General features: G+C 39.7%; 2 protein-coding genes across 2 annotated transcripts in view; one reads left to right on the top strand and one right to left on the bottom strand.

Moving 5' to 3' along the window:
- Positions 1-253: 253 nt before the first annotated feature.
- ndufs8a (NADH:ubiquinone oxidoreductase core subunit S8a) lies at positions 254-9,315 on the bottom strand. Its single transcript, XM_084571573.1, has 8 exons — positions 9,226-9,315; positions 7,244-7,299; positions 6,753-6,818; positions 5,985-6,074; positions 5,023-5,131; positions 3,575-3,638; positions 3,177-3,305; positions 254-1,524 (listed from the first exon to the last, which is right to left on the bottom strand). Exons 2-8 carry the CDS (start codon positions 7,284-7,286, stop codon positions 1,393-1,395), a joined length of 633 nt encoding a protein of 210 aa, XP_084427699.1. The 5' UTR covers positions 7,287-7,299; positions 9,226-9,315; the 3' UTR covers positions 254-1,392.
- A 5,748-nt stretch (positions 9,316-15,063) lies between these two features.
- LOC311498661 (glutamate receptor 2-like) overlaps positions 15,064-20,699 on the top strand; it is a gene marked incomplete at its 3' end in the record, with an annotated part of 29,083 nt that continues 23,447 nt past the window's right edge. The window contains exon 1 of the mRNA XM_084559343.1: positions 15,064-15,492. Within this exon, the coding sequence (XP_084415469.1) occupies positions 15,423-15,492 (70 nt within the window). The 5' untranslated portion in view covers positions 15,064-15,422. The remainder of the gene's footprint in view (positions 15,493-20,699) is intronic.

Here is a 20,699-nt window from a genome sequence, read left to right as displayed (position 1 = left end):
TTTTCCTTTATGCAAACTACAAAGTGGTGCGATATTAACAATCTACAGCTAAAAGTATAAAGGACAGTGGAGATGATCATAGACTTCAGGAAGAACGCAGCCCTATCAGCCCCCATCAGCCAGCATCAATGTGTTTCCTAGTTAACACTGTGGAGTCCTCCTGCTTCCTGTGAACCATCATCACCCAGGAACCTCAAGTGTGATCTGAACATAATTAAAAAACCCAACAGAGGATTCTGGATCCATAAAGAAGCCTGGCTATGATTGATTTTATTGTGTGATGGCATCATTCATAACACATTAGGAGAAAGATCCCATTTGGAAGAATGATTAACATAGGATATTGATTAAAGAGAAAAACCTACTGTTTAAATTGCCGAAGACTCATATCATTACAGCTCTGACACAAATTTACCCCGATGAAGAAAGCAATAGACGTGAGAGTAAAAACCTATGTCCTTAGAGATAATTTAGATGAAAAGGGGAAATAAAAAGATGGCACGTATTACTGAAACACACACTAAGGAGGGGTACAGGATAAACACTCCTTTTTCAGTGCCTAAAGACCCATTTAAATACCTGTTAACACTCATGTGCCTGACATCCAGGATTAGATTTTGCTTTAATTAAATTTACTACAAACAACTCCACTAAATACCTTCTTGAAATCTTTTTTAATCTCATTTATAAGATCTTGTAGTGTGGTGTCCAGATTCATTCTGAGAAATATTGTCGTTGTCAACTGTACTGACGAATTTATTTGAATGTTTTAAGTAAAAATAACATTTATCTTAGCCTTTATGCCACTACAAATTTAAAATTTAAATTTGTTTCAAAAAAGTAATTCTACTTTGAAAACTCCGTAATGTCTCGGTTTGTATTTGGATACTCCTCCTCAGGTCAAGATGGAACTTTCACATTTGGCACAATAAGTGTTCTTCCCAGAGTTTTATTATTTACGTCTGTGTGGAAACAGCATGAAGGCCGTGAAACTCAGCCGTGACACAGAAGATAAAGATAACACATGTACACTTGAGTGGACATCAGACCCCACGAAGATGAAGCAATCTGCCTCAGTGTACAATACTTACTACATCACAGCATGACTCAGGGCTGCATGTTATTAATTCAGTATCCAGACACAACAACATGGTCCTCACTGGATGATCACACACTGACAGCTGTACACTCAACACACAGAGAGCCAGGGTAGTAATTGCCAATTTACAATAAATATGTAACCCAAACAATTATATACAGAATTTCAGAAGGGGATGAGTTTTTTTTTGTTTGAATAACCATCCCAGCTGAGTTTGTTCTCTTACAGTGTGTACATAATTGACATGTTAGATGGTGTGTGCTAACTGTACACTGAGTTTGTTTACGTGGTGTCTATCGGTAGAGGTAATCAGCTTGTATGTTGGCGGCTATCTCTGCTTCCCACTTGTCTCCATTGTTGAGGAGCTTCTCCTTGTTGTAGAGCAATTCTTCGTGGGTTTCAGTTGAAAACTCAAAGTTAGGACCCTGAAGAAAGACGAAGACAGGAAAGAGAGCAGAATGAAAGGGGGGAAAAGCGTGGTATCAATGAACTTTCATTTTTGATGACCCTTCTAGTTAGGGCTGGCTCTGGTGACCCTGAACCCGTCAGTCCCTTAATTATGATGGTATAGGATTAGCCTTTATGCCTTTATATCCGTTCCTGTGGCTGACGATGGGTCACTTACATTCTGTGTCTCAGACTGTAAATAATATCAGATATAGGTCCTTTGCTGAACTGTTAAACCATTGGTTTCATATGATATGCTTACAACTTCTGTCTGAGCCAAACATTTACCAAAACAAGCAGTATGACCTCTGTCAAGTGATCTGAACTATTTGGTTCTCATCTGTGAACTACTTTAGTTTTCCCTGTCCACAAAACATTTCCAAAACTTCTGGCTCCTCCACATGTTTAGAAAACTGCATATGTTCTTGAAATGTTCTCCAATTATTTTAGAGACCAGCGTCTTTGTCCTTTCCACTCTATTATTGTTTATTTTAAATGGAGCACTTAATGTTGCCTGAGTCTCATTATATTGATTTCTGTAAGCCTTGAAATTAACTTGTTATCCTAGAATAAATTAAAATAAATAAACTGTATGAATAAATTAATAGACTGTACATAGACACAGGAACAGCTAATGTAGTAACATAAATTTAATATTGGCTCACTGGAGTGACTTACTAGGAGTCTGACAACACCACCTTAAAAACGTGTGTTGGTACTGTGAGAGCTGCTGTCAAAGCTAGCTTTGATGAAAATGAGCATATTTCCAAAAATAGCTTCTTTTCTTTTTTTTTTTTTTTTTAAACAAAACTTTTAACTATACTTTGAACAAGTCAATTTCATGATTTATTCTACAGCGAGGGAGGATACTTTGTCAGATTTCTCACTATGCTGACATGCAACATACAGTACATGATGCTATAGATTCGTTTTGCATTTATATCTGAGAAGATACCAATCACCTCAGTTCACAGGGTTTCTTTTGTGTGTTGTTGCAGCCTTTATCTAAATCTGGTGACCTAGCATTCAGACTTGCTGTGCTGTATTAAAGGAGATACAGGGCTTTTCCTCAGACAGCTGACTGACATAATTAACTTTTTATTTATTTATTATAGCTGTCAGTTTCCTCTCAGCTGCCACAACAGTCTTTAAAAGTTTTGCTTTCTATTGTGCTTTTATACTCTACTGAACATTTTAATCATGTTTCTATTAAGTTCTGTGATGTGATTAACATACTACAGCTTTATCTTTGCGTTCAGCAATCTGTACCCCTACCATTAAAAAAAGTGAGTAAATCTCTGGTAAGGCTTTGAAGGAACTGCAGTGTGATTTGTGCCTTTTTGTGTTATTACGAAATAAAATGCAGCTCTGGGAACTAAACCATCAAAACACAGAACAAGTATCTAAGCTGAAGTGTTTGATAAAAATCAAATGTGACATCTGCTGGCCAGTCCTTGGCCTTCAATAGAAGGATAAAACGTAACAACAATAAAGTGAGGGTCAGCTGAAAAGTGACTGTGATGTAAAAAAAAAAAAAAAAAAGAAGAAGAATCTACTCGTGTCTGAACTGTTAAGGAGCAGCAGAGTCTGTGCCTGTCTGTGATTGTGATGTGCAGGATCATACACACACCTCTACGATGGCATCCACAGGACAAGCCTCCTGACAGAAACCACAGTAGATACATTTTGTCATGTCAATGTCGTAGCGAGTTGTCCTCCTGCTGCCGTCAGCACGAGTCTCTGCCTCAATGGTAATGGCCTGGAAACACACATAGGCAAGTAATTTGGCATATTCGTAATAAAAAGGACAAATACATCTAATGGACTGTCAGTTTATTACTCATGTTAAGAAAGCCCAGAAGAGGGCCGTGCACAGGAGGTGTCCTTCAAATTTGACAGATGTGAAATGGTTTTTGCAGAAAGTGGGTGAACATTCCCAAGTCATGTACCAAGTTGTCAGACCGACACAACATCCGTCTTCGGCTAAAACGTCTTATCCCACCTGTAAGTCTATCAGTGTGTGCGTACCTGGGCAGGGCAGATAGCTTCACACAGCTTGCAGGCAATGCAGCGCTCCTCTCCTGAAGGGTACCTGTTGTAACAACAGAGATTATGATAAAACTTTTATTTACTTATCAATCAAAATTAATGACTCTTTATTAACCATCAGCCTGGAACCCAGACAGCAAGCACTTAGGCAACGGTGGTGAGGAAAATGGATCGACTTCCAAAGAAAGGCAACACAAACCGCACCGGTGAACATGGACAACGACATCATGGATCAATATAAATACCTGGGTGTTCACCTGAATAACAAACTGGTTGGACAACACTAATGTCCTGTACAGGAAGGGCCAAAGTTGCCTCTACCTGCTGAGGAGACTGAGGTCCTTTGGGGTGTGCAGGACTTTTTATGACACTGTGGTTGCGTCTGCATCCTTATACGCTGTGGTCTGCTGGTGTGGCAGAGTCACAGACAGGAACAAAAAAAAGACTGGGCAAACTGATTAAGAGGACCAGCTCCATCCTGGGCTGTCCAAGAACACCCCCTGTATGAGATAGCTGGGACTTTAGGTAGCTCCTTCAGCCAGAGACTCCTGCACCTACAGTGAAAGAAGCAGCAGTTCTAGAGGTCCTCTGTCCCCTCAGCAGTCAGACTCTTTAACATTAGCATTTCTTAGCACTGCTGCTGAGCTTCTTTCTTGGACATATAAAGTACATAATACATCGGTCTACACCAACTCATCCCGGTATTACTTCACATCATTGCCTCATGTCAATACTTGATACAACTCCTACTGGAGATTGTCTTTATTCATGATATTCATGAATGTCATTATGTCATAATGTCATTATATATTCAGCCTCCTCACCACTACAACCTTCAATTAACACTAGATGTTTTTCCAACTTTTTGGTTAGCTACTTAAACCTGATGCAATATGTAAATATCTTTTTTGCACCTTAACATATTTACTTTTACATAGTTTCTCCTGTCTTGCCTTGTTCAATTTTTTTGTATTTTGCACTGTTGTTCTCTGCCGCTGTAACATCCTAATTTCCCCACAGGGATAAATAAAGTCCTATCTCATCTTTACTTAAAAACTGCCCTTTAACAGGAAGGCAGCAGAGACGTAGAAGCTAAATGGGCCGATGGGAGAGAAGAGCAGGAGGAGAAGAAAGCAGCAGAAACCGCTCTCTAGTGCTGAACATGACAAAATAATAATAATAAAAAAAAGGACTTCAGAAATACTAGTAACTATACGGATTTCAGATTTGAACTAGTTTGACAAAGTGGCCAGTCTTTCTCACTTATTTCAGAACGAAGACACCTTTTAAATCGGCACAGAATAGAACAATCAATAATCACCATATTCTCCCATCTAACATCTAAGAGACAGTCGTTTTTAATCCATCTGATGACATTCCAGTGTCACTTATCAACATTCACGTAGTGGTGGTTGCTTCGACCTCACCTGCGCAGAGCGTGTTCTCCTCTGAAGCGTGGGGAGAGCGGTCCCTTCTCAAACGGGTAATTGATGGTTGCAGGCTCTCTAAACAGGTAGCTCATCGTCATCCCCAGACCTGACATCACAACACAATCACATTTGAATCAGAAAGAAGGCTAAATGTTTTGTAGGGCATGATTAATAAAAATAATAAATATAAATTTGAAAAAAAGATAGGGCAAGATTACAGTTATTACTATTCATGTGCGTGTTAACTCTAAAGAAGATTTCATATTAAGACTTCCACTTTAGGTCCATTTATAGTCATGTGTCACTACAAGTACCGCCCCAGAAATTTAAGTGGGAAAGAACAGAAAATTCACTCGTGTCCAACCTCCTACCAACTATCTGCTCAGATGTCTTCTCAGTATTCTGTGTTGCAGTGACTTCAGTAAAAGTACCTGTTCCGATATTTATTAACTTTAATAATTACAATGCTGATACACTACAGCACAGATATACAGTATAACAATTTAGTTCACTATAGCGTATCCTCTGCATGCAACATCTAAACGAGGCTTAATACCAGGAGCAAAGTGTGAAGTGAGGACACCAGCATTACAGCAACATCACAGTGTCAGGTGTGATGTGCATGAAAAGTCCTTGTGATGTTGTCAGTCCTGGTTATGACAGGAACATCTGAAGGCACTGGCCATGCTTTCCACTCAGGGGTCAGGAACATGCCTCATCTCAGTAACTTCATTTGGCTTTTTGAACGAGATAGAACCAAGATTTCAAAATAAGAGTGTAATGTAAATTATTATGCACCTTTCTATATTAAGTACTAGAATGGTTGAATTGTAGATGTTGCACACGATGAACATCAGTGTCATTACTTTCTATTCTTGATTTGCTGCACCTAAACCGTGATGTAATGAATCAGATCATTTTGAGGAGTCAATGTTTAGTCTGTGTGAATGCCAACTGACCTCGGAGGAGCTCTGTCAACAACAGTGTCTGTGCAGCTCGGTCTGTGATGGACTTCATGTCTGTAGTGATCTCCTGGGCATTCACATACTCTGTATACACACACACACACACAAAGTAATACAACCATTTATGGGTGAAATAACAACATTTATGCATATATATACCATGACTGACACATGAAGTGAATAACACAGATTATCTTATTATCATGGCGTCCGTCAGTGGGTGGGATATATTAGTATTTCTGAAGCCCCAGTGAACATTTGGTTTTCTTCCACAATGGCAGTGGCTTCATTTTCAAGACAATGTGCCATGTCAGAAAAACAAATTTGATTCAGGAATGGTTTGAAGAACCCAACAAGGAGTCCAAGGTGTTGTCTTAGCCTTCAAGAAAAACGAACGGCCAGTTACAAAGCGACAGTTCTGCAAAATGCGTCCTTCTGAGTGCTTTCAGATCATTAACAAGTTATTGCGAGCTGCAATAACTTCCATCAAACGTACTGCATTGTCTTCAGGAAATGAATTCTACTAAATAAAATTTAGATATTATTCAGTAATTACATCATTATTTATTTATTTTCCTGATAAAAGTGGGTGTACTGTTCATTACACCATGTTATCCTGATCCACGGTCAGGAACCCAGTTAGTCACGCAGCAGATACGATGGCAACCTCCCCTGGTTGTAAGTCGGCTAGATTTGTAATACTCGAAAATCACAGTTAAGCCCCAGGACCGCTGGCTTACTCACTGATGTTGTGCTACTTACTGAATCCGTCCCGTCGAGCAGACGCAGTGAACGACCTCGCTAGATTCAAGGTCGTCACAAAATTGCCTGAAAGGACAAATAAATTTGGGAGTAAACTTTTCTCTACACACGCATGCACAGTTTATACGTACAGTGGAGCTTTAAAGTATTTGCAACCATCAGATTTCTCGTAATTTCTGCATAAAAATGACTCAAAATCTCAGCGGTCCTGACAGTAGACAAAGAGAACACAATTAAACAGATGAAACAGAAGGTGCACTTTCTTTTGCACCTCACAGACATATAATATTTGCTCATTTTCCTGAATAATAATAATTATAATAATAAATACAAGTATAATATTTTGTTTCATTAGTTTGATTGGGTTCTCTTTGTCTACTTTGTGGAAAAAAATCACTGATGTTTAGAGTAATTTTATGCAGAAATGAAAACATACATGCATAGATAAATACATATGCAGATACATACACACACTGGTTGAGAAATCTTACCTGGTTTAGGCACGGAGTAAAGCAATCGCAACGTTGCAGCCATCAGTTCTTTAAATCTGAAACCACACACCGATGTGTTAATTCATTAACGTATCATTATTCTTTCAAAGAAAATCAGGCTCAACATACTGAAGTAACTCATTGCAAATCCTGGCATAACCTAACATTATAACATAATGTAAAACCAAGTATATGCCATCGTAAAAAAACACAAAAATGCTCCGAAAGCTGCTAAAAGCAAGTCCTGATCAAAAAACTGACACAGAGTAGTGAGGCAAATGGGACCTGACCTCGGAGACTAGAAATATGAAAAAAGCTGACGGTGACTTTCAGAGGTAGTCCTACGGGTTGGCTGCTTCATATGTGGCTTTCTGACTGATGTAACTAGTGGCCGCTGTTGTCAGGCGATACTACACTAGTAGCAGTAGTAATAGCAGTATTAGCAGCAGTAGTAGTAGTAGTAGTAGTAAGCTAGAGCAAAGGCCATGGCACAATGACAACAGCAAGTTAGCTAGACTGACCACAGTGATGGTTCCTATACAAATGCCATCAATAATTATAGGACATAGGTGGGGTTGGACAATCTCTTATTATTTCTGTTTTCTGCACTTGGCATTATAATCTTGTAAAATGTGAGATTATTTTATCATTTCTGTTCTTACAGTGCCACCGTTTTTTGTAACTTTAAGAATGCTACATTTCCACAGCTTCTACATTCCTGCATAAAAAAGGACTCTAAAAATATTCTCACACTGGCTGATGTTAATGTTCATGAATCCACCATCAGGAGAACAATATACAACCATGGTGTGCATGGCAGAGTGACATGGACAAAGACACTGCTCTCCAACAAGAACATTTCTGCCAGTCTGCAGTTTGCTAAACGTCACCCATGACACATGGGAGCATTAATGTCCTTGTTTGAGCTAATTTTGTTGCACCTGGACCAGGCCCTCACCCACCTGGAGAGCAGGGACTCTTGTCAGACCGGTCTTCCTGAACACAATCATATCTATTAACCTTATCCTGTTGTTTTCTACTGTGCTGTGACTGGACCGCGTACCATGTTTTGGAATGACAATAAAAAGAACTAAATGATTGTTTTGGAATGACCAAGTCAAAATCCTGAACTTGATTTAACAGGAATGTTGTTTTTACCACACCAGCATCTCAGAACTAAAGTGGTTCTGTATTGAAGAACGGGCTAAAATTCCTCCGAGCCGCTGTAGATGACTGACTGACCAGCAGTTACCAGAAACGCTCAATTCCTGTGATTGCTGCACCAGGAGGTCACACCATATAATAAAAATAGAGGATCACTTGCTTTTGAAACTCAGTTATACATTTTCTTGAATAAATGATTGCACAGTATATTATTTGTGACAAATCCACTGATGTTTATAGTCATTTTTATAGTAACTTACACAGAGAATGTAAACAAGAATCCACAGTGGTGGCAGTGTTGGTCGTTTAACTCTGCAACTCTGCACCATTGACGTTAAAATGTTGCTTATAATTGGTGCAGAGTTAAACGATATAACATTTCATATAGTAACATTTGGGTCCCTTTCAAACAGAGTCAGATTTACACAATAATTTTGGCCGCTAAGAGCAAGCATACCGTAAAAACAACAAGAGACAGGAAAGATAAATTCAGCAGCGTCGCAATGACATATTTAAGCTAACCACCAGAAGCACTAAAAGCACATATTCACATTACAATTGTGACCACTTGATTCCACGGTGAATTATGACGGAACAATGCAGAATAAACTTTGCATTTACTTTGTGAGAAGTACATGTTTATTGCTAAGCTAAGCTAACACTAACGTGAAGCGCATACTGTCAAGGACTTTTGTGCAAAGGTCACTCGAGATGAATAAAGTGCAATTGTAATCCTACCTAGATAACACAGGCATGGTGGAAATGTTAAGCTTTTAATGTGACGTTAAAGACCTATGCTTGAAACAAGATTTTGTTACCTTTGAGGGTTTTGAAGTCAACGCAATGTCGCTAGCTGGGCTTTACAAGTTACAGAACTGGCGTGCACAGGAAGTTATACAACGCGATAGCGTCATGAACGCTTCTTCTTCTTCTACTCATATACTGTACTCCTTCTTCCGCTTCTTTTTCTTTTGGTATTTGAAGCTGCTGGGCGTATTACTGCCCTCCACAGGTTATGATTATTTACAACGATCACATGTGAAATCTTTGTATGCAGGTCTGTATCATTTACAGAAACTGCGAAATAGTTTCCACAATCAGATGGTGGTTCTCATTATTGCCAAAAGAGGAGTTAACAGAAAAAATAAAACAGATCTGACATTCTCTTAAACAAGAGCTTTTCTTTCTGTTCCTTTTCAAAATACAAATACATCATCAATATGTCACTGCCAAGACATAGTAAGACGGAGGAAAGGAATTCCTCTGTGGTTCATACACACGTTGTTCCTCCAGGTGACCAGCAAACAAACAAACCCAGGTAGGTTTTCATCAAGTTAAACTCACAGAAATTTGAATTCTTTTACTCTTATTAGAAGAGATCAATATGAGCTCAGTGAATACTATGTCATCATACAGTTTTGGGCATATCATTGGACCAGACAACCAAAGGGGGGGATACAACAGTGTATGTATGCAAAAGAGTTGCAAAAGTTAAATAACAATAAATAATAAATAAATATTACGTAAAAAATATAAAATGTAAATATAATAGATATAAATATAAATATAAATATAGATAAAAAACGACATCATCTAAAACACTATAACCAACTAGTCAAAGAATTATACACACTCATTAATAGAAAAGTCCTCATTCAAACCCCATAAAGCAGAAAATCCCAAAAACTTAAAATGAATATTGCCACCTCTTTGATCAGGCTTAATCGCATCTATGCCTGTAAAAATAAATAAATAAATAAATAAAAACTGTGGTGTTGTTTTTCACTGAAATGTCTCACAACAGGCCTGAATAGATTGTTTATCTTTTTGGTTACTTTTATATCAAGAAAGCTGATCTGTTCAAGGCTGTGGTTAAGTGCGAAATAGAGGCCTGCAAAGTTACTGTTTAAAAACCGTTAAAGCTCAAATAAAGTGGAGAGTGTTCCTTTAAACATATCACTATATCACTTCCAAGAGATAATAAAAGGGAGGAAAGGATTCCTTTGTGGTTCATATAGAAGCTGTTCTTCCAGGTGACCAACAAATAAACAAGCACAACTGGGTGCCATTTTAGTGCCCATAGCGGTGCCAGAGATTTGGAGGTATTGCGTGTCATTAAAAAAGAAGTGTTTTTTAAAAGAAGTACAAAGCAGGTCAGGTTATCCAGGAAGGTGGAGAAAGGTTTTTCTTACAGGTCTGGTGTTGAGAAAATGTTCAGGTGTGTCTGGGCCTTGTTGGTGATCAATATTTGTAGATAAAGATTCTATGTCTAGAGTGCACATCACTACGTCTGGATCCTTTAGTGAGTACAATAAGGAAAAAATAAAAAGTGAGAGGACCTTAAAGTAGATACAAAACCTTTGATGTGGTGATCCACAAAACTTGATGTTCTCTATGTGAGACTTTCTATTCCAGACACAATGGGAGATAACTTCACTTTGAAAGGATTGTGGGGAAAGTCCACCGCTGAATCCGAGCCGGTTAATGAGACTGTTGTCTGAGCTTCATTTAAATAAAACCTAGGGATTACTTCCAACACTCGCTTTCTCCCAGAAAAGTTTGGTAAATCCAACTGGTATTTGCTAGCCTCTTCTTTTACTTTCAAACAGCTAATTGTAATTTGTCACCATTGAAAACACTTTTATCTTTCTCCGAAAGGCAACGTTTCCTTTGAGAAAAGCATGTCACATGGACGGCATAGTGAATAGTTTGTGTAGGGCCTTGGCCATGACAAAGCCAACCTGACAGTTCCTGTCTGGATCAGTTACCTTCAAGTAAGCTACTGGTCCATTGGCTTTAGTTGCTGCATCAGAGAAGACACACAACTCTCTGTTCACTGCTTCTGAAGGTGAAATGTCTATGTTCTGGTGATTGAGGGATCATAAAATTCACAACTCCTCCATCTCCTGGGGCAGTGGAGTATCCCAGTTGCCATTATCCACAGTGAGCTCCCTGAGGATGGACTTGCCCTGGATAGTGACTTGACCCTGGTGCTACAGTCTTTTGTCATATCATAGAGGCTGTTAACGGTGGATAAAACATCTCTTCGAGCAGGGATGAGTTTAGAATCAGACCTTTAGGGGGGTATACATACTGTGCCTCGCAATTAATACATTAGTACAACAATAATACTTAATGAATTGTTGTTACTAATGCATTAAACATCTTGAAACTCTGCTGGATTCAATCGTCTACATGCTGCTCTATGGCCTCTGAATTTTAAACAAACAGCTTACAGCATATGGTTAACTGGGAAAATATGTCCTAGAATGACTGACTGACTGACTGAGTTGTGGGACCCATACAAGAATATGAAAATTCACACAGGCACGCAGGGCAGCTTAGGGGTCCTTTGGAGTGGGACATGGGAGTGCACTTGCATCCTGTGTAGCGTACCTGAATAGTACAGCAGTTAGTCGCATTACGCTGGTGTGCCTGTGTCTGTGTGTACCCAGATGAGCAAACAAGGTAAAATGTTGTAAAGGTATGATGTACCTGATGAGGAAGTATTATTCAAGACAAAAGATGGGCTATGACTTTCAGGTGCATTAGGATGAGAGCAGCTCACACTTAAATGATCAAATCACTCGATATGTCTATTTTTATCAGTGGCCTCAGGCGGTTCTGTCATCACTCTGTTACTGAGTTCTGGATTTTCTTTATTTTTTCTAGTTTTGTTTCCCCTTTTCTCTCCTCTGTGATTGTTTGTGTTTCCTGTTTCATTTTGAACGTTTATTCCCTGGTGTTTTTCGTCTTGCTTTACTTCCTGTCTGTGATTTTCTCCTTTGTGATAATTGCTGTTTATCAAGTATGCGAACTTCAGACTTCCATACTTTGTAGTTTGGACTTGACAAGTTTGGTTGTGAAGTGCAGAGGCATGTTAATGGACTTTCAATCCTCCACACACCATTCTGTTGGGATATGGTAAAGCATTCAGGCCTTGTGGGAAGAATCCAACGCAATGACCCGTTCATACTCACACGGCTTCTGACTCATATAAGCACAAGTTGCACCAAGTTCACTTTCTCTGCCATATGTTGGGACAAATGGAGGCGACAGTTCCTTTAAAAACTTCAAATGCAACGCAAACGGTCGTCCAGCCAACCAAATGTGAACCCACAAACTGTTCCCAACGATGCTTAGGTTTCAAGATATAAGTGGCCTCTTTGACTTTCTAACTAAGGTTTCCTGTCGAGGATGATAAAGTGCACACAGTGAAGATAAAGTGGCAAGATGGAACTGAGATATTTACCAGACCTAATACACACAATGTTGCCTTTATCCCTCCATGGCCCTGAGACTGTAAATAATGTGGAGACGTGGAGTGTTATCTCATGGCTGTAAAATGTCATTTAATTCAAACTGATCAGGTTTAATTTAGATAAAAACAATCTTGCACTGGGTTATTTGCATAATTTTGTGTGAGGGCATTAGAAGAGCACTGTTACCACCCACTGGCCCTTTTTGCTACAGACAGAGATAATTTGCTTGCTTAACTTTAACAGGAAGTAAAAACACAATCACATAGATAGGACGCTTAAGTAACCAGCCACTCCTGCACTCACATTCCTTCAGTTGCATTATCTGTACACACTATTGTTGAGTCAAATTGTCTTTATTGTTGCATTTTATTGTTCTGAGGCAACTGTAAATGCTGTGGAAATGATTTCATTTGGGTTCTCATAACGGTGTTCAGCAAGGTAGCTCATCAATGACACACTTCCTGGATCGAATGATGTTGTGTTTGCGTGATGCAGACTTTGTTTTATATTGTGCCTAACACACAGGCTGCTTTTGATACAACAGAGATGTTGCCATTGCTGAATTTGGTTCAGATTTATGTTGTGTAATTATCTGTTTGAACATTTGTAGAGATTTTACCACCTTATTTTGATTGTATTGCTTCCTTTAGTTTCTCTCCAACTTTCTATGAGCAAACCTGTGATCTGGCATCCAGGGTCCAGAGTTGAGAGTAAGGCAATCAACTGCCTGTCAAAACATGCACTTTTAAAAGCATCAAAGACAGCACAATGTGTATCATTTGCCTCTGACAACAGCAAACGTTTAATAACTAGACTGATGTCATTACCTGCTAGGATTTTGCAGCAGCAGAAGGAAAGCATGGAAGCCCAGCGGACTGGAACTGCATTTCCCAGTGATCTCCTGGAACAAAGATAATAACACAATAGGCTGACACAATAAACAATAATCAGGAATAACAGAACAGACACCAATTACAATTGCTATGATATAATATGTATAGTATTCTTAAACGATTAATGACACAAATACAAAACTACAGCTCAAATATCAAAACTCAGAACCAGTTATCAAAGCCAGCAATTATTCAGTCAATGCACCAAGCTAACCACAACATTAGACAAACACAAAAGAGAGTCTTGCCACAGACATGGGACAAACAGACCGGTGTCAGCGAAGCAGATGAGAGACAAAGACAGCTCCAGGCAAAACAGCAGCATGAGGAAAAGTAGCAGAAGTAGCAGGGTGCAACTCCCAGCAAGTAATAAATGATAATGGATGAAATTAAACCTATAAAACAGTGTTTTGACTCCAGAAGAGGGGCATATCACACTATCATAAGGCAGTCATCTGGAAACCCATCACCACTTGTATAGCAGGATAGCTCACAGTGCAGCAACAAGAGGAGTGGATGTACCAGTTGCTCTCTCTTTAACTATTAGTCTCAGGGGCTCTCAGTCAAAGTTCAGTTACAACTCTGGACTAATGCAAAATAGAAAGTAATGGCTTGATGCAATTTATTAACACTTAATGTAAAATGATTGATAATGATACAATTGATTAGTTGGCTCTACTGGGAAATATAAATCCACATCTCTCAGTAAATAATGAGTATCATCAAGTATTCAGCCACGCCATGCTTCAAAATAGTATTTTACATTTGAAAATATAATTGATTGAATGGCTGATGCAGCCAGTAAAACTAAAAATGATGAGAGACTATTCACATGTGCTAAAATTCTATAGAAAACAAAATAGTCTGTATAATAAATTAAACATTCTGTCGTGTACAGGTCCACTTATTCTCAGCTCTACTCTAGCTGTCCAAGACCTAATCTGCTGTGATACAAGTCAAACTAAATGACTGAGCATGACCAAAATGAAAGAGAATGACCAAAATGTCAGTTCACTTTTGTACACACTGTCCAACTATATGTGGACTATATGGTGGATTTGCATGCGGTTGTTTAGCAACATAAAAGCCTATACTGTACACAGTCCGATGGAATAATAAGGATTTTAAAATGTATACAATTTCTAGAGACCAAGTGTGTTCGGTCTCTAGAAATTGTAAAATTCGGTAAACTTTTAAAACACTGACGTTCAGTAGGTTGGTATGTGAACAAATACTAAAGCACACCTAAAAATAACCATGCATTATACATATATATATATATATATATATATATATATATATATATTTGAAAAAATAAGGTAATTACAACCATGTTTTTTTAAAAACCACCCTAAAATGATAAGGATTATGTAAAATAGACGCCATTTTATAAATTTAAAAACATTAGCATACAACTGTATAATTCTTACGTATTAGCATATGTGTCACTGTGGAGAGTAAACAGATAAAGAAGCAGTCTGTGTGATATCGAGTGATATTAGTCACTGTATAAGAATATATTGTTTTGTGTTTGAGTTACTGGACTGTCATTTCCCTGTAGTCTTATTTTAATCTCATAAACGCTGCTTCGCGTTCAAGTGTCGGCTAATCTCGTCGCTCTCTCGTGCCTCCTCGGTATTCCCGTGCTTCCAAGGCGCGCGCCTTCCAGTCCAGCGGCAGCAGCGGCGCGCGCATCTCAAGATACAGGACAGAGCATCCGCAGAGCTCTGGACGCTCCTCGGGCAGACCTGGAATGACGCCATGAGCCTGCACCGCGTTTGATGGAGGTGATGTTTTGGTAGGCATCGCAACCTGACTAGGCTGCTGTGGCGTCGTGTGAGAAGCCCGAACATTACGACCATGAAGATGCTGTTTGTGGTGGCACTCTTATGGCGCGAGGCGTTGTGCGGATCCCCGAGCGTCCAGATTGGTGAGTTTTTTTTTTTCTTTCATTTCTACCTTTCCCCGTCGTTTTCTCCTTTACCTATCCAATTCATCCATGTGTTTAAAGTATTATCAGGTAAGCTGTTCTCCTTCTTCCCATTCATCGGTCCCCGGCGTCTCCCTGTGGGCCTCTGGTCCTTATTTTGCTGTCAGTAACGAGAGGCCTCCAGATTTAACTGCTGCTGCTGCTGCAGTGTTCTAATTGGGGGAATATGTTGATTTTTTGATTTTGTGCTTATGTGCAAGCATTTTACTTCTAGCGCTGCAAAGTGTGGTAAATGTGCGCTTGTGTGTATATGTGTGTTATGGCATTCAATGTGTGCCATATTCCTGATCGTGCAGTGGGGCTTCTTCTTTTTTTTTTTTTCATTTTGCAAAAGATATAATTTTAAAAGAATACATGCTCAAGCAAGCAATAATTTAATTTGGGCGAATAAAAATCATTCTGCACTCAGTAAATGTAGGCATTGACCGTGTTTGCTGTGATCCAAGTAGGCCACAGAATAATAACTTCTCTCACTTTTGGTCATTTGCTCTCTTAAATCTCTGCCCTGTGTGATGGCAGAGCTCTGTACACGCTGTCTCCTTTTTGCTGGTTTCACCCAGTGAATAGAATAGTCAGTGAATTCTGGTTAAGTCGTCTGACAACTTGAAAATGAAATGGTTTCTTATTTGCTCATTAACAATATAACAGGGATTAGACACGTCTCTTTGAGCGGCAGTGCTTTTCTCAAACAGCCCCTCCTCTTTCACTCACTGTACAGGCCATGCATTAAACAGGGAACTATTCAGCCCAAATCTTCTGACAAAAAATATTGTATAAATGAATGGTATCCTATGGGAGTCGGGATAAATTTGAATTGACTGATTTTTACAAACTTACTGCTGTCACACATGCAGCCACAGACGTCATTCAAGCTTTAAGTCCTGGACATTTGCAAACGTGTCTTGTTTCGATTATTTTGTGCCTCCAAAGGAAAGCATTTCATAATGTTTGGCAGATTTCATCAGTGTGTTGGGTTGCATGACCAGCTGGTATGGAGGCCTGGATTTTGGAGACCAGATTGAAATTTCTAAACAGGGATGTAGAAGGTATACACGTGTAACCACAAGCCATTTGACTCCTTAACTCCTCCTCCTAATTTTAAAATGACAACTTTGTCTAGTCAGTTTGTTTTTAGTATTTTTCTTGCATGACATAGATTTTGAGGATGATTTCATCTGGATTATGCCGCCTGAAAATACCTTCACTAGGAGAGGAGAGGGGATGAATGTATTTCCGGCGAGCTTTGCAGCCGCCGTAGGCTTTCAGACACGTTGTGCATCTCTAATAACATTTGCAGTGGCTCCAGCCATCATAGTAGCCTGGTAGGTAGGTTTCCCTGCTAATGCTAGACAGCATTTTAATACACAATTTAAATGTAACAGGACAAATTGAATTCAAGTGCGTTAACTACTTTGCAGACTCTGAGCCTCTGTTAAACTCTACAGACTGTATCTTCACTGTCGTGCATCATTATAAATATAATAATATGTTTATGTCACATGTGTCACTTGCCAGAATGTATGCACCGTCACACGGTCTTATTTTCCATGCAGTGTAGTCTTAGTTTCACTGCTGTTTCTGATTCACAGCACTTAATACCATCACTTTCAACTCTTGGTAAATGGCTTAAAGCAAAAATCATTATTTGCAAAATTGATTATTAAATCATTGCTGTAGGTCTCCCTTGTGCCTCCAAAACAGTTGTGACTCATCAGAGAATGGACATGGACCTTCTGAGGGTGTCCTTTGGTGTCTGGCAACAGAATGTTGTTAGTGGAGGCCTTTTTTTGAGTTGTTCCTAAACCGTTTTTGTGTGTGTGTCTGTGTCAGGCTGCATTCTGCTGGGGATGGCTGCTGCCATCAAGGAGTGTCATTGCTATATGCCAAAAATGTATTTTTATAGAAATTTTCATATAAATGTGCAACAGTCTGTTAATAGGGGTGTCTGCTTTCATTTTTTGGCTTTGATTTGAAATGGCCTGGAAAAAAATATCGAGATATACAGTATATAATAAATCGAGAGATTTTTAGTCCATATTGCTCAGCCTTAGTCTGGGGTGAGGCTGGTTCTGTCGGCTGCTAAGGTGTCATCCTTTAGTTGTCTTTCCCTTACTACTTTTGTGGCCTCTGTAGTGTGAGTGCACATGAACAATGAGCTAACGTCATGGGATATGATGGGTTTGTCTGGATCCAGTTTGAAGTTCCTGACCTTGTTAACAAAGTCCAGAGAGTTTTGAATGTGGTGAGGCGCTTGGCAATGTTCTATGTGACGGAGTTTATTCTGCTGATGATAGGTCCGAGTGGGGCTCCTTCCTTGTATATGCCTCCTTGGGAGTCGGTTAATCACCTTTCACAGTGTCCAGTGAAAAGAGTTTAGAGCTGAGGCTGCATTTTCTTTTTAACTATATTCTGTCATTATGCTCACATCACACCTACGGCCAGTTCAGGATCACCTATTATGCATGTTTATGTGAGAGGAAACACAGCAGACTCAGGGAGAACATTTAATCCTCACACAGACCCCAGCTCGTCAGCAGGTTAGAACCTATCCACTGCTAAATGTTGTTTACTCCCACTTACAGAGTAACATTAATGGAAATGTATGTGGTTTAGTCTTATAGGTCTATATGTGCAGAAACCAACTGCCTAAAGACAACACTGACTCCCTGGCCATTGGCATCACAATCAGCATCTGTTCTCTTGAGTCTCATGAGCTCCTGAAATAGTCCACAGTGCCTTCATCTGTCTGGATTATGGAGCAGAGAGGCAAGCCTTTTTTGACAGTAATCCACATCCGGGCTAAACATGGCTGATAAAGTATATCCAGTCTCCAAAATCCATGCGGAAATATATGTTTGAGTAGAATGAGACCAAGACTGAAAGCCTTGCCCAAAATTGTAAAAGTGTGCAAAAACAACACAGCACAGAAGATGGAGGAGAAGAATAGCTCCAAGTATCAGTTAATTTATTCCTACTCACTTATTATATGAAACTACCTGAACCCACAGGTCCTCTAGTAGTGGCCATTTAATTATACCCAGTCAGAGTAGTTTAATTAACATGGCCCCCGTCTCTGTAACAGCCTCCCTGAAGACTGCAGTGCAGAAGAGGTGGAGAAAATGTGACATTCAACTTCTATATATATGGAAGAAAAGTTGCTGTATATACCTGGTCTTCTGTGGCCATGCTCTTCCTCTGCTGTGCAGACTTCTCCATAGCCTCGCTGAGAGACTTGGCGTACTGCACCATAGCGTTGAGCTGGGAGTCGGTCAGCACCCACAGCAGGTCATCCAGGACCAGAATGAGCTTGGAGGCCACCACGTTACAGTCCTTAATCTGTTAAAGGTAGAGCGGTTGTAGTAAACAGTTCAATATGCACGGGAGGAGGTTGTTTGACAGCTTTCAGTGAAGTAAGGCAACACTTGCAAGGACATTTTCTAACTGCGAGAACAAAAATTAGACAAATTACTTTCATACAACACACTCGAAAGCCTTTTTTTGCGCTCTCGCTTTATATTAAATCTCTAAGACAATGCTTATCATTTCTGTTGACATAAACACTAGCTGTCCCTGCAGCCTTACAGGCAACACAGAGGGATTATTGTTCAGACTGTTGCTTAGAGCAGTCTGGTTGAATGTCTGATTCTACTCAAACGATGTGTGTGTGTGTCTAACCTGTCTCTTGAGAGTGACTCTGATCTTGGACTGGTTGGTGATGAGGCGGATGGGGGCGCTCAACATCTCGTGCTCGGCGCTCTGGATGGCATCAGCCTCTATGCGGATCATCTTTCAGCTGATCTCTTTGAATGTCAGGATCTAGACCAAACAAAAAAAATAATAAATTTAGCAAACACGACACCACGCGTTTACTTTGTAAAGCAACTGATACCAACCTCTCCCCTCTGAGGGTCTTGGATGCGAGTGAATCTCAGGTCACTGATGCTCCAGCTGGTGTTGACGCTGTAGACCTGCAGCTGGGAGAGCTCGAAGGAGGCGTTAAAGGCCTTGGCACTGATCCTGATGACAACGGAGTTGATGGACAGGGAGATCCCTTCTACCACCTTCTCAGCAAAGCCATACTCGCTGTTTAGGAGGCAAACACACGGACGAGGTTGGAAACAAACGAAGGTCATAAGAGGTGCTTAGCAACAGGTCACTACGGTAAATTACAACCTGTGTGTGCAGTGAGCCCAGGCTGAATTTAAACATGGGGTTTATCGAACATCTACTTCTGCATCTTCTGATGCATTCATGTGTTGTGTACTTTTTTTTTTTAAATCAATGGAGCCAAATGGAAACCCTTAAATGACAGTTTAATAAAATTGTCAACACTGAAATGTTACTATGAGGAAATCCCTTGGGTTTGGTGTGTGAGACCAAAATGTTATGCAATGTGAAGTAGTAGTTTTATCGTTATCTTAAAAGTGTTTGTGACTGGGAGTTTTCTAACCAATAAGTACATAGAGACATTTTTTTTTAATATTCACTGCTACCCAGGAACCGTCAAACCAGTGTGCCACCTCGTGCAAGCTATCTACGAGGTTGGCTGCAGCGATACTTGGTGTTTTTGCAGGCACAAATAATGCTGAATCGGCTTGATTCAGCATGCATTTATAATTCAGTTAAGGTCAAAGAACGGATCCAAACATAATACCCGTCTTACTTTCAAGGCATTCAGATTTACACCGACCAACAGTGACCTGCTGACTTTTGTTTTAAAATGTTAAACCCCAACCATTCATTTCTTAAGATGGGCTTCATTGATCAGATGGAGAGAAATGCAGGCGGTTTTAAAAACTAAATCATATCATTGATGATCAACATTTTGAGAAATACTCTAAGCATCAAGAAACAGGAGACACTGCAGGAACTGAGGCCCGTCCAGAGCTTACCTGATGCTGTTTCTATCGGAGACGGGCCATTGGGTGGACGCGGCTCATCGCAGGTGCTCATCTCCATCACCACTTTATCCAGAGTCTGAAAGAGCCGAAAGAGTCGAAGGCTGTGAATATCTACTATCATGAAATTGGTCTACTCTTCCAAGTTAAATTTGCAGTTTTAAATCTGGTAGAAAGTATTTATTTTAATTTTTTGAAGCTGTGACTTGGGTAAACACCAAAACATAGATAAAGACCGGAAGATAATGT

The sequence above is a fragment of the Chelon labrosus genome, assembly GCF_963514085.1.
Source record: "Chelon labrosus genome assembly, chromosome: 2".
Lineage (NCBI taxonomy): Eukaryota > Metazoa > Chordata > Actinopteri > Mugiliformes > Mugilidae > Chelon > Chelon labrosus.
Note: the sequence above shows the minus strand (reverse complement) of the source record. Positions and strands in the feature narration are given on the sequence as shown.

Excerpts from the sequence above, each read along its gene's own strand:
- ndufs8a (XM_084571573.1), bottom strand. The coding sequence starts at position 7,286 with ATGGCTGCAACGTTGCGATTGCTTTACTCCGTGCCTAAACCAG. Across the intron at positions 6,075-6,752 it reads TGCTCGACGGGACGGATTCA|AGTATGTGAATGCCCAGGAG; the intron begins GTAAGTAGCACA and ends GTGTGTATACAG. Across the intron at positions 5,132-5,984 it reads GTTGACAGAGCTCCTCCGAG|GTCTGGGGATGACGATGAGC; the intron begins GTCAGTTGGCAT and ends TTGTGATGTCAG.